Source organism: Phocoena sinus, chromosome 11, assembly GCF_008692025.1.
Source record: "Phocoena sinus isolate mPhoSin1 chromosome 11, mPhoSin1.pri, whole genome shotgun sequence".
NCBI classification, from domain to species: Eukaryota; Metazoa; Chordata; class Mammalia; order Artiodactyla; family Phocoenidae; genus Phocoena; species Phocoena sinus.
Genome location: NC_045773.1, coordinates 24,542,262 through 24,555,301, shown reverse-complemented (window position 1 = coordinate 24,555,301; position 13,040 = coordinate 24,542,262). Strand labels below are relative to the sequence as shown.

At 37.7% G+C, this 13,040-nt stretch overlaps 1 protein-coding gene across 23 annotated transcripts in view; it reads right to left on the bottom strand.

Moving 5' to 3' along the window:
- Positions 1-13,040, bottom strand: part of MAGI1 (membrane associated guanylate kinase, WW and PDZ domain containing 1) — a 623,501-nt gene that overhangs the window by 111,158 nt on the left and 499,303 nt on the right. For all 23 annotated transcript variants that reach the window (XM_032648635.1, XM_032648638.1, XM_032648637.1 and 20 more), the window contains one exon: positions 5,846-6,047. In XM_032648635.1, the coding sequence (XP_032504526.1) occupies positions 5,846-6,047 (202 nt within the window). The remainder of the gene's footprint in view (positions 1-5,845; positions 6,048-13,040) is intronic.

Genomic DNA, 13,040 nt, shown 5'->3' with positions numbered 1-13,040 from the left:
ATCAATTATTCCTTTTAGGATCATGTTTTTGATGTCAAGTCAAAGAACCCCTTGCCTATTACTAGGTCTCAAAGATTTTCTATGTTTTATTTCCCCCCTAAAAGTTCTATTACTTTACATTTTGTACTGTATGATGATCTATTCTGAGTTAATTTTTTTCTAAGGCATGAGGTTTAGGTTGAGGTTAATTTATTTGCTTCTGGCTATACACTTGCTCCAGCACCATTTTATTGAAAAGGCGATGTTCCTTACATTGAATTGCTTTTGCATTCTTTGTTGAAAATCGGTTGGACACATTTCTGGGCCTGTTTCTGGGTTCCATTGATCTATGTGTCTATTTCTTCATCAATACCACACAGCCTTTATTACTGTGGCTAGTTAATAAGCCTTGATATAGGCCAGACTGATTACTGTGACTTCATTCTTCTTTTCCAAAACTGTTTAACCTATTCTAGTTCCTTTGCCTTTCTATATAAATTTTAGAATAAACTTGTCTATACTAACAAAAAGCCTCACTGAGATTTCCACAGGATTTATATTAAACCTGTACACATATTTGGGGAGAACTGACATCTTCACTATACCAATTCTGAGCCTTTCAATCCATGAATAGAGTTGGTCTCTCCATTTATTTAGACTTTCTTTGATTTCTTTCATCAGTATCTTGTAGTTTACGGCATACAAAATCCTATACATGTTTCATTAGATTTATACCTAAGTGGCATTTTTTTAAAGTAAATGTGAATTACATTTTCTTTTGAATTGTGTTGTCTGCTTGTTCATGGTTAGTATATAGATATACAACTGATGCTTGTATGCTTATCTTTTATCTTGCTGAACTCATTAATTCTAGAACTGTCTTGTACATTTCTGGTGATTTTCTAGATAGATAATCAATCTGTGTGTCTTTTCTTTCCTTTTATTTAGGGCTAGAATTACAGTAAAATGTTGAGTAAGAGTGGTAAGAGATAATATCCTCGGCTTATTCACCATCTTGCAGGGAAAGTTTTTTGTATTTCACCAGTAAGTATAATGTTAGCTGTAGGTTTTTTATAGATGTTCTTTATGAAGTCAAGAAATTCCCCTATGTTCTTATTTTCCTGAGAAATTTTCATCATGAATGAGTGAGTTCTGTCAAATACTTTGCGTCAATGAAAAAGATCATGTGATTTTTTTTTTTCCCTTTACTTGGGTCTTAATATGGTGGATTACATTGATTAATTTTTCAAATACTGAACCAGTCTTGTATCCCTGGAATAATTCCCACTTGGGCATGGTGTATAATTTTTTTTCTGTATTATTGATTACTGTTTGCTAATATTTTGTTATAGGTTTTTGCATCTATATCCAAGAGGATCTTGCTCTGCAGTTTTCTCTTCTTTTTTTCGTGGACTACCCTTGTTTAATTTTGGTAACAACGTAATACTAGCTTCTTAAACATAATTGGGAAGTGCTCCTCCTCTTCTATTTTCAGGAAGAAATTGTGTAGAAATTTAATTCTTCTTTGAATGGTTCTCCAGTGAAATCATCTGGTTTCTAGAATTTTCTTTTTCAAGAGTTTTTAAATTATAAATTCATTAGGGCTATTTAAATTACCTATTCCATATTGGATGAGTTGTGGTAGATCATGCTTCTCAAAGAATTTGGTCTATTTCATCTAAGTTGTCAAGTTTATATGTCAAAACTTTCTGACAGCATTTTCGCATCTTTCTGATGTCTTCAGGGTCTGCAGTAATTCTTTGTTTAAATTTTAATATTGGTAATTCACACCTTCTCTAATTTTTTCTTTGTCAATCTTGCTAGAGGTTCTTCAATTTTATTAATCTTTTTGAAGAATCAGCTGGTTGTTTCATTGATTATCTCTGCTGTTTTTGATTTCATTAATTTCTGCCCTTTATTGTTTCCTTCCACTTATTTCACATTTAATTTGCTTTTCTTTTCTAAGCTCTTAAATTGGGGGCTCAGATTATTGATTAGAGACTTCTCCTCTTTTCTAATATATATGTGTAGTGCTATAAATTTACCTCTCATCACTCCTTTGGCTGTATCCCACCCAAGAGGGTGAGGAGTTCCTTGTTACTACTGGGTAGAGATGGGAGTTCCAGCTCCACACTAGGGCTCTTCTGACACCAGCTTGGCTGGGAGGGGTAGGAGTGCCTTATTCCTGTTCCCACTAACTCTCTGAGGAGGCTGGGGGCCACTATACCACTGGTGGTAAAAATGCTGACTCTTCACCAAACCTCCTCTGCCACTACCCCAGTGGGGAGAGAGGCTGCCTTGTTACTGCCATGTCAGGATGGGCATCCAGGCTCCCCCAACGTGGTCTCCATTAAACTTAGATGAAGAAAGGGGGAGTGCTCATTACTGCCGGGCTACAAAGTCCCAGTTATCTTCTGAGCCTTTTTGGACACCACACTTGCAGGGAGGTTTGAGATCCTAGTTACATCCTGTGAAGGGTAGAGGACTAGGCTTCTCACTGATCTTTGCTGGTAGAGGTGGGAGCACAGGCTTTTGTGTCTTGTTGGCTGAAGCCCAGCAGTTATTCAATAAAAGCTTCCTGCCTTGCAGGATACCCTTCCTGGTCCTCTGGCTAGAGAGAGTAGGCTTTTATGAGGGCTTTGCTTTTTGGTCTCCACTTGTTGGTGCTTCTGAATTACTAGCTTCTTCAGCTCCAAGTCTGGGTTATATGAGGTAAAATGAAAACTCAGGGAACTCACCACCTGTCATTTCTGTGATCCCAAGTTCCCCAGCCAGTCTGCCTTATTTTTATCTCCTTTCGAAGTCTTCTTATGTCCGTTTTCTTTATAATATCCAGAGTTTGTAAGTCCATGCTTACTTTTTTAATGTTCTTAAATTCCGGTATTTCTTAGATTTCCCATAAACTGTAAAGCTAACATAGACACATATATGTAAAACAAGGTAGGTCTGATTCTATAGAAATTTAACTTGCTATTCAATGTAAGATACTCTAAGATGAAGTTCTTCAGAATGAAGGACACTCGAAAACCCATTAACCAGGATATATAATTAGGCTAAAATAAAAATGGTATTATCTAATAATTTAATACCTACAGAATTTGATAGCTGCAGACCAAATCACAGAGTTGTCATAATAAGCCATACTTTTGCATAAATTTTCTATTAAACATTAGACCAATGAAGATTGGCCTGGCATTGGTTAAAAGCTAAATTAGGTTATGAAAAGTGAGCAAATCACTGTACTCTCCTATAAATCAGCCACAGTCTTAGGTCTTTACTAACCATTTTTACTAAGCACAGTCCTCACTAACCATCAAAATAACCAACTTTCTTTTTTCAAATTCATCAAGTCAGTCTTGAGCAAAATTATCGATACATTCTTTTTTTTATAAGTTTATTTTATTTATTTTTAATTTTTGGCTGCGTTGGATCTTTGTTGCTGCGCACAGGCTTTCTCTAGTTGTGGTGAGCAGGGGCTACCCTTCGTTGCAGTGTGCGGTGCGTGGGCTTCTCACTGCGGTGGCTTCTCCTGTTGCAGAGCATGGGCTCTATGTGCACAGGCTTCAGTAGTTGCAGTGTGTGGGCTTCAGTAGTTGTGGCACGAGGGCTCGGTAGTTGTGGCTCATAGGCTCTAGAGCACAGGCTCAGTAGTCGTGGCACACGGGCTTAGCTGCTCCGCAGCATGTGGGATCTTCCCGGACCAGGGCCCGAACCTGTGTCCCCTGCATTGGCAAGCAGATTCTTAACCACTGGGCCACCAGGGAAGACCCTATTGATACATTCTTTTCTAAAAATTTGAGTTTCACATATTACTCTGTATTAGGAATTCCTCTGTTATATTTTCCTTTGCTCAACATAATTTTTCCTTACTAATGGACATAACTTTAAAGGCAATTTATTGCAAAAGCTAAGTACAAAATTCTAAGCTTATAGGTAACATCCATTTTTATAACATTTAAACTCCTCTGTGGTAACCAAATGATGATAAAAATGGTAACAATAACAATAATGCTCAGTAATTAATACTAGCCCACGCTTTACATCCATTACCTCATCTAACTCTCACGAAAATCTGACAGGGTAGGCATGATCCACAACATTCATGTCCTTCTACACACAGGGAAAACTGAGATGCAGAGAGGCAAACTCAAGTTCCCAAGATCATACAAATAGTAAGGGGTAGAAACAACATGAGTTTTTTAGGGGAGCTCTTAACCACTATATTTCCCTAACTCCCAGGAAAAGACTTCATCATCCACCCCTGTCTGCAATAAGCATTCGTCATGAACATGAAGACAGAAATATGGACTGTCCCCTCCTTCTGGTTGGAAAATAACCCAGGAGGTATAGTTCACTCATCTCCGATTTCCTAGGTTAGTTCTGAAAGAGGGTGTTACGAGACCTAAGCCTTTTCCCTCACTCCCATGTCCTTAGGAAAATTATACTTTCTTACCCTTGCTGATTTTTCTAATTACAAAATATATGCTAGAATATTATTTGAGTGGAAATATATATTCAAACCCCACAGACATGTATAATGTAGTTAAGAAAATAAATTCTTTAAATTCCTTACTTAACTCAAACTCAAGTGTTAATAGATACTTCCAGAATTTTTCTAGACATAGAACTCTATCTACATATTCACGGAAAACAAATATACACATATAATAACACAGCAGATATGTGTATATGCCCATATATTTTACAAAGGTGAGACACTTCATATGTTATTCAAAAATGTCCTTTGTTATTGTTCCCTGAACAGCAGATCTTCAACACTAATCTATTGGGTTGGCCAAAAAAGTTCTTTCGGGTTTTTCTATAACATCTTATGGAAAAACCCAAATGAACTTTTTGGTCAACACGCAGTATTTGAGAAGAACAGACTTACCTATGTTTTTAATTATTTTATACATTAATTGATCATTTTGTTTTTCTTTTTTATGGTACATAAAACTATGGTGAATCTTAATAGGGAATCTCAACAATAGAGCCAAAGTACAACATTTAAGAAATTGAGTGTTGGTTAAGAAATTACATTATCTTAGATTTTCTAGAATGGTTTCAGTTTTATGTAATTTTTTCCTTTCCAGTACAGGTTATTTGTTCAATATTTAACTATATAATATTAAGTTTTTAATTTTGAAAGACTTTTCACATCTCTATATTCTCAAACTTCAATCCTTATACCTTGCACCATGCAAAAAAATTAACTTAAAATGGATCACAGACCTAAATGTAAACTATACAACTTCTAAAAGAAATATAGCAGACAAAGACTGCATTTTGACTTTGAGTTAGGCCAAGATTTCTTAGCTTCTACACTAAAAACACAATCCACAAGGGGAAAAAAAAAGTGATAAACTAGACTTCATAAAAATTAAGAACTTCTGGCTCTTCAAAAGACACAGTTAAGACAATGGAAAGAAAAGCCAGACTTGGACAAAATGTTTGCAAATCACGCATATAATAAAGGAATTGTAACCAGAATATATGAAGAACTCAAAAAAAAAAAAAAAAGGAAACTACAACCCAATTAAGAAAAAATAAGCAAAGGATTTATATATTCTAAGCAGCTAGATATATTCTTCATATATAATACCATAATTTATATATACACCACAGTTTAGTTGTCTAACTCTTTAGGGAAATTATTAATCTTATGCTTCCTCCAGCTCTTCAGTTTCAATGATTAGGATGTTATGCTAATTGCTTTTTTGTACAAGGCTTGTTAAATCGTAGGAGAGAAGACCATCAGCACACGATCAGTCCTTTTACAATAAATTTACATCAGTAGCTGCTAGAAAAAGAGAAAGAAGAGAAATGGAGAGAGAGAGAGATTCAGGTAGAAATAATGGTACTTTACTCTATAAAATAGACTTCTCCGTTTTCGGTATAGGCCATCTCCCAGTTTTCAGGTAGAGGACCTAAATTATCCTCTGCAGAAAGAGGTAGGTATTGAGGGAACTTCTGAGAAGGGTCCGTGATGGGAGCGGCGATGATGCTACTATTGACAGGCGGGAGCGTTGCTTCTTGAAGACTGTGCTCTTCTTGGTCACCAGAATCGGCTGTTTAATCATGGGGAGAGAAAAAAAAACATCGTCAATCATACCCCCCCAAAAAAAAAAAAAATCATACCCCAAACTGAGGTGCTCACTACTGTGGGCATCTATATTCTTAAAAGCCTTCATCCTTTCCTAATTGCTGGACATCGACTATACTGTTTTATTTAGATGAAAGTTCTTTTAATTGAAACCATCAAAATGATGAATCAACTTTATTTTACTGAAAAAGAAAGAAGGGGAAAACATGCTCAAATAATGAATTGCTCACAATCTTGGAAATATCAAAGAAGAAACACATTCATGACTCAAACCCTTAAGTGCCTTAAACTAAGAAGGCCATCAGGTCACAGACTGAGCTGCACTCTCATCCCGTAGGTATCATTTGGTTTCATGACTGAAGAGGACTTTTGGAGGCAAGAAAAAAATCAATTCCAAAAAGTTTAGAATATAAAGACAGCTCTACTACTCAGTCAGATTCTAGCCTCCTTGGGAAAAGTGAGGAGAATGTTACTGTGAAAACCAGGACAGTGACCTCCAGAACAGTATTGTGTTGGTGGACTGCTTTGACTTGAGTCCTGAAGGCTCTAAGTACCTGAGTCTCCTTGCCTTCTTATTAACTAGAAACATCAAGAGGTGATGTCATCGAAGTCTCCACAAACGGCATTGTTGACATTCTCAATCTCCATGGGGCTTTAAAACATATTAATCTGGGGATGTAGTCATTTTCTATCTCCCACAGTAATTCTCCTGCAGACATTTCTGATTTACTCAAAGCAGACTGAGGAATAATAAAAGGCTGTTTTCAAATCTTCCCCCGATCAATAGCTCCCAACAACACACATGAGAATAAAGGTAATCCAAAAGTTGGATGGAGGACATGTCAAGCCTATTAAATAACCACCTCCACCAAAAATCCACCGCCGTTGATGAGGCCAAGTGGCTTTTCCCTGCCTTGCATCTACCCCCTCGTCTTCTGGTACAACCGCTCAGATCTCCATTTGGAAATCATCTCCTCCATTCAAGGTCCATGTGGTCCAGGTGGGGACTGACTTATACCCACTCCAAGTTCATGCAGTGGGCCCAAGTCACACCCATATCACTCTTGCCTTTATGACTGGATCAAGCACATGGTCCAAGGCAAACTAATGTAGGCATGGAAGTGCTTGCTGGAACTATCAAGCAAGAGGTAGCCTCTTGATGCTGAAGTTATTAAGCTGATAGATTCCCATGTTGTAAAGCTTGGCAAGACTTGTCTGAAAATTCAACTCATGTAGAGGAAAGCAGAGATGAAATACAGAGAAAGTCACCTAATACCCCTGATGAAGCCTCTCTGATTTCATGTACTCCTGGCCTCTTCAATTGCTTGATCTCCTAAATTCCCTTTCCTGCTGAAACCAATCTGAGTTGATTTTGCAATTTGCACCAATGAGTGCAGGTTAATACAACAACTATAAGTTTGAAGGAAAAAGAGGAAATTAGGCCACTATGGAAGAAAAATTTTGAAATTACTGATCAGTAGCAAAAATTCAAAACATGGCAAGAATTGAGATTCACCCTTAATTCTCTAGGAGCCAAAATGTATTCATTTCTGGTACATCATTGGAAGGTACCCTTCTTAAGCTTAAGTGTATGTAAGAATCACCTGGAGAGATTTTTGTTTGTTTGTTTTGTTTTGTTTAATATTTATTTATTTATTTGGTTGCACCAGGTCTTAGATGTGGCATGGGGGCTCCTTAGTTGCTGCTCGCCGGCTCCTTAGCTGCAGCATGTGGGCTCCTTAGTTGTGGCATGTGAACTCCTAGTTGCAGCATGCGTGTGGGATCTAATTCCCTGACCAGGGATGAACCCAGGCCCCCTGCATTGGGCGTGTGGAGTCAACCACTGTGCTACCAGTGAAGTCCATGCAGAGATTGCTAAAATGCAGACATGGCTCCCTACTTCAGACAACAGATTTGGAATTAGGTTCAAAAACGTGTATTTTGAGAGCACCCAGGCGATGGAGATTCAAGTACAAGCATTATACTTTGAAGACAGAGATACAAAAATTGCTCAACAACAAAAAATCACTAGAACCTTGAGCTTCTAGGAGGGGTTTTGCTCAGCTGGCAATGTGACAGGGTACGGTGCAGCCTCGGGGTACAAATTCCTATGACTACTGATGCCAGGTCGGAGACACAAATGATGTATGTCTAGAACACTGGAGAGGGTGTATCCTTTCTGAAAGGAGCAGAGAACTCAGCGCCAGACAATTAGCATCCTGGGGAAAACTGGACTCAGGGTTTCCGGATTTCTGATTTTTTCGAGAAGGTGGAAATCTATATTTTTATGCAAAACCTTCTAATTTTCCAATCCTAATTCCTTTTAAAAATAAAGTGGTGTAGCACAAGCAAGAAAATGAAAGATAGTGATTATAAGCACTGACTCTGAAGCCAGAATGCTTGAGTTTGAATCCTGGCTTTACTCTTGACTAACTTGGGAAACACACTCAACCTCTATGTGCCTTAGTTTCCTTATCTGTAAAGTGGGGATAATAACAGTACTTACCTCATAAGGTTGTGGGGAGGACTAGTTTATGTAAAGCACTCAGTACAGTAAACATCATCTTATTCATTAAAGCTGTTATTATTAATTTTTGTTTGCAGGTCAGAGCTGGCCCTCAGGCTGCCAATTCATTACAAATAGGCAGAAAAAGGATGGATTTGACAGCAAACCACAGAACAAATCATAGTGTGCCTATTTCTAACTGTGTGACTTTAGAAGAGACTTTACCTTTCTGAGCATTTGTTTCCTCATCTGTAAAATGGGCATAACACACACACCACAAAAAGGGAACTACATGAAAAACGCCTGCAAAAGTGCCTGGAGCTCAGTGAGTGCTCAACAGAGCTCAGGACTTGGATGTGCTACTGGAAACACCAAGGGTCGAGGTCAGTGATCATCTATTAATATGATACTTAAGAGTCAGAGAAGTGCTGGGACAATAGTAGACATTCCAATAATTTTACTGAAACATTTTAATTAACCTATTTTAATAGAAACTGGATGTAACAGCAAAACAGTGGTGGCCACAGGTGGGCCACTAAATATGAAAAGAGAAACAACTTGGTTTAATCCTGAAGGTACACGATTCATGGAAATGGGAGGGGAAGAAGGGGGGAGGAAAAAGTCCTGCCGGTACTTCAAAACCTCGACTACATGAAGGGAATATTAGCTCACTGAAAAAATATATATGTAATTTTAATTTACTAGAGAAATAAGAAATCCCTCCAGCAACTAGACCTTATTTTAAATTATCCAAATATATTTTATTTTATATGTTTTCAGTGTCTTCTTAAAAAAAAAGCTTTATTTACATATGATTGACATACAAAAAGCTATAGATATTAATTTTTCAGCTTTACTGAGGTATAATTGACAAAGCTGTAAGATATTTAAAATTCACATTGTGATGATTTGATACACATGTACATTGTCAAAGAATTCCTCCCATCTGGTTAATTGTTAAAAAAAGGTGATAGATATTTAATGTATACAACTTGATATGTTTGGTTTTCTGTTTCTTCCTTCTAGTTCGGGAGAACCTTAAAACAATCTCATTCTCTGAAAGAAAATCAGAAGTCCAAAAATGAGAGATTGGGGCACACATAGGGCAGATTCCAAAATTTCATAGTTCTAATCATGGCTTTGACTTTACATATGCTCTGACTTCAAAAACTCTTTCATTTAATTTACCAAACATTTAAGAGCACTGCTGTCACTCTCTTACTAAAGATTGCCAATGCATCCAAAGAGGACAGGTAGAATGAATTACTGGAACACAGACTGGGTAAGCAAACAGGAGGCTGGATTCTTGCATTGTCTAGTGAGCTTCTTAACACACACTATTCCTCAGTGTTCTCATCTGCAAAATGGGGAAGGTAATACTTAGGCTGCCTATCAAGATCTCCAGGAGGTTTATAGGATACCTGTGAAAATGATTCATAACCGTAAATAAACATGTAAAACATGTTCATTCATGGTAAATCAGAAGCTTCCCAGCATTTACATACACTGACACACTTGGGAGCATTTGAAGGTGACTCTGACAACATAAGCTCATGTCAAATATACATTCTGGAGCTTATTTTAAATTACACATGCATTCAGATTTATGTGCCTCCCTCACTGTGTACATAACCAGTCAAAACCTTTGAGGCTACAAAGGGCTAATAAACTTGACTTAAAACACAAATGACACAGTGGATGAGCCACGCAGATTCTGGAGTCAGACTTTTTGGGCTGAAATGACAGCTTTCATCCTCACTGGCTTTGCGACACTGGACAAGCAATTAGACCTCCCTAGTATATGCATGAGAGCTTAGCAAAGTGCCTGCCACAGAGCTCTGGGGAACCATTAGCTCTTTTGGTAATATCATTATCTCTTGACATTCCAAAGCAATATCTTACCATTAACTGCTAATGAAAAAGAAGCATCGGCAGTCTAATGTTCAACAATAGGGAGGTTGTTGGGAAATCAAGCTTAGGAACACAATTAAATAACATTTTGGGTGTCTCTTAGAGGTGGTTAATGGATGGATCAGCAACTTTTTAGTTGCGGTGGTTTGTTATATATTTTTCAAGTTGTCTATAATGAATAAAATACTTTCACAAATGTTTTAATTTATTTGTATAAATAACTGTGTGCTTTGCCGAACAGTGTAAGTCTACCTTCACGAAGCACAAATTAACAGTGTTCTCTCTCCAGGGCCTCCTTTAGGTCTGTAATTTGGGCATAACTTGTAGGAGACTGTCCTACTGCCTTGTGTTCAATAGTCAAGTTCTACGGTGAGAATCTGGGATGACTTCTCATTACTCGGCTCCTGCCTCCATCTTTGGTTGCAGAAAGGAAGGAAGGAAGGAAGAAGCGACCTCCCCAGGATGCTCCTGGCCTTAAACTCCCTGCTCTTTTATCAGCAGATAGTGCTAATGTTATTTAGGCATGTTATTTAGACATTTTGTGCCCCCTTCAAAAGAACCAAGCAGAAGTTAGCTGAGATCGTACCAAGAGCCTATTATTAAAAATATCCTGGTAAATATCATTTTAAATAGCTCCATAGTGTTTGTACATTTGAATCTGACACTCATGCCTCTATCACAAATGGCTCAACCAGGAGTCAAGACTTCATTATGGTACTGCCACTCTGTGCTCGAAGCAGCTGGTGGATTGCTACTTAAAGAGGTTCGGAGCGCAAGATGCTTTGACACAGCTAGCTTGATACACATATCACAGACTGGGTAGTCTCAATTATTTGAAAGAATTCATATGAGTCAGGGTATGACATGTTGTCAGCTGTCATACTTGTAGTTTGGTAAGTCAGGAGGCATTTATTCAAAATATCCCTTCCGTATTGAAGATGCCCTATCATTTGTATATCTCAGAATCAAGTCTCTCTCCATGCATCCCATCAGGCGCCACTTGGCTTTCTTTTTTTGTGCAGAAACTAATGATCAGACTGCCTTTAGCAATGATGACCCAGGCCCAGGTGGTTTTTTTTTTTTTTTCCCCCGACACCAGGAGTTCAAGTAGGGATGTTATGAGGTCAGATTTTCTGAGGCCTGGCTTCTAGAGACAGAGATTTACAGTGGTTAGAAATTGGAAAAGCATCAAGACCTACACTCAACTATCCCTACTCTGTTCTTGCTTTGTACCGAGAAATCTACTTAGTTAATGGAGGACAAATAAAGGCACCCAAGCTTCTTGGGGACCATCCAGTCAGCTTGGCAGAACTGTTTCAATGCATGTTACCCCCAAGGTCTTTCTATTTCTGTGACCAGATCTACATTTTTGGGTTATATCATAATTTGCTATTCTTATTTGTTGGAAGATCAAGACATTAAAATAGTGGCTATTTTTTTTTCAAGGAAGTATTGACTTTTTTTTTCATAATCTGCTTTTAATTCGGGGGGACTACTATAAACGGATAAAATATTTTGAAGTGGATGAAATTAACTGATTTCAATAAACAAATATGTAGCAATGGGTAAATTTATTCCAGATATTGCAACTGTAGGTCAGCCACTGGCCTAATCCACTCTAATTGAGAAAATGGAAATTTTCCTGGACTCAAATTCTTAGAGCTGGAAGGGGGAACCTAGATGTGATCTGATCCTAACCAGTCATTTTACAGATGAGAGCAGTTAGAGACTATGTTCATAATAAGACAGCTACCATGAACAAAGCTAAGACAGCAAGCCAGGACTCTTCCTTTCCCTAGTGCTTCTTATGGAAGGGGTGGGTTACCGTTACGATGATAAGTCATCAAAATTTTTTTCAAATTGTTGCCTTGAAAAATTTTAGGCTTCAGAAAGGCCCATACAGGCAGGAGAAAGCATTCAACAAACACAAACTTTTTTCTAAATATCCTAGTAGACTTGGTAGCACAAGGAGGAAAATACAGAACTGTAACTCTAAAATATCAAAGAAAATAAGTATAGGAAAAACAGAAAAAACAAGCGGTCTTCAAAGTCACAACATGATCGACGAGTAGCTCATGTCTTATTCAGCTGCGACATTGTGAGTTACTATATAAGGTCAAACCCCCAAAGAGTCAAAAATATTACTGAACAGTTCTGGGTCACTGCACTAACCCGAGGAACGTATATCACAGCCTCTGTGAATGGTGCCTCCAGGGAACGTGCAATTCCTAACCTGTACATCCCTATTCAGAGGACTTGTCCTTGAAGATCCCCTCAAAAAATACAGCCTACCTAAGCTTGGGCGTAGAGAGCCCTGAATGTATATATAAAAATATAATGCAATGAGTAATATATGCTATATAATATAAAATACTTATGCAGTATAGAATCTTATAGTATTTATTACTTTTTCATCTTTTCCCTCTTAGGGAATATAGTACAATTTGCATAAGTTAACACATGATTTATTTCCACTGTATCTCTACTTGCAAAGGTATGAGAAAAAAGGATGCTGCTAGCCTTCCACACAGCATCAAGTGA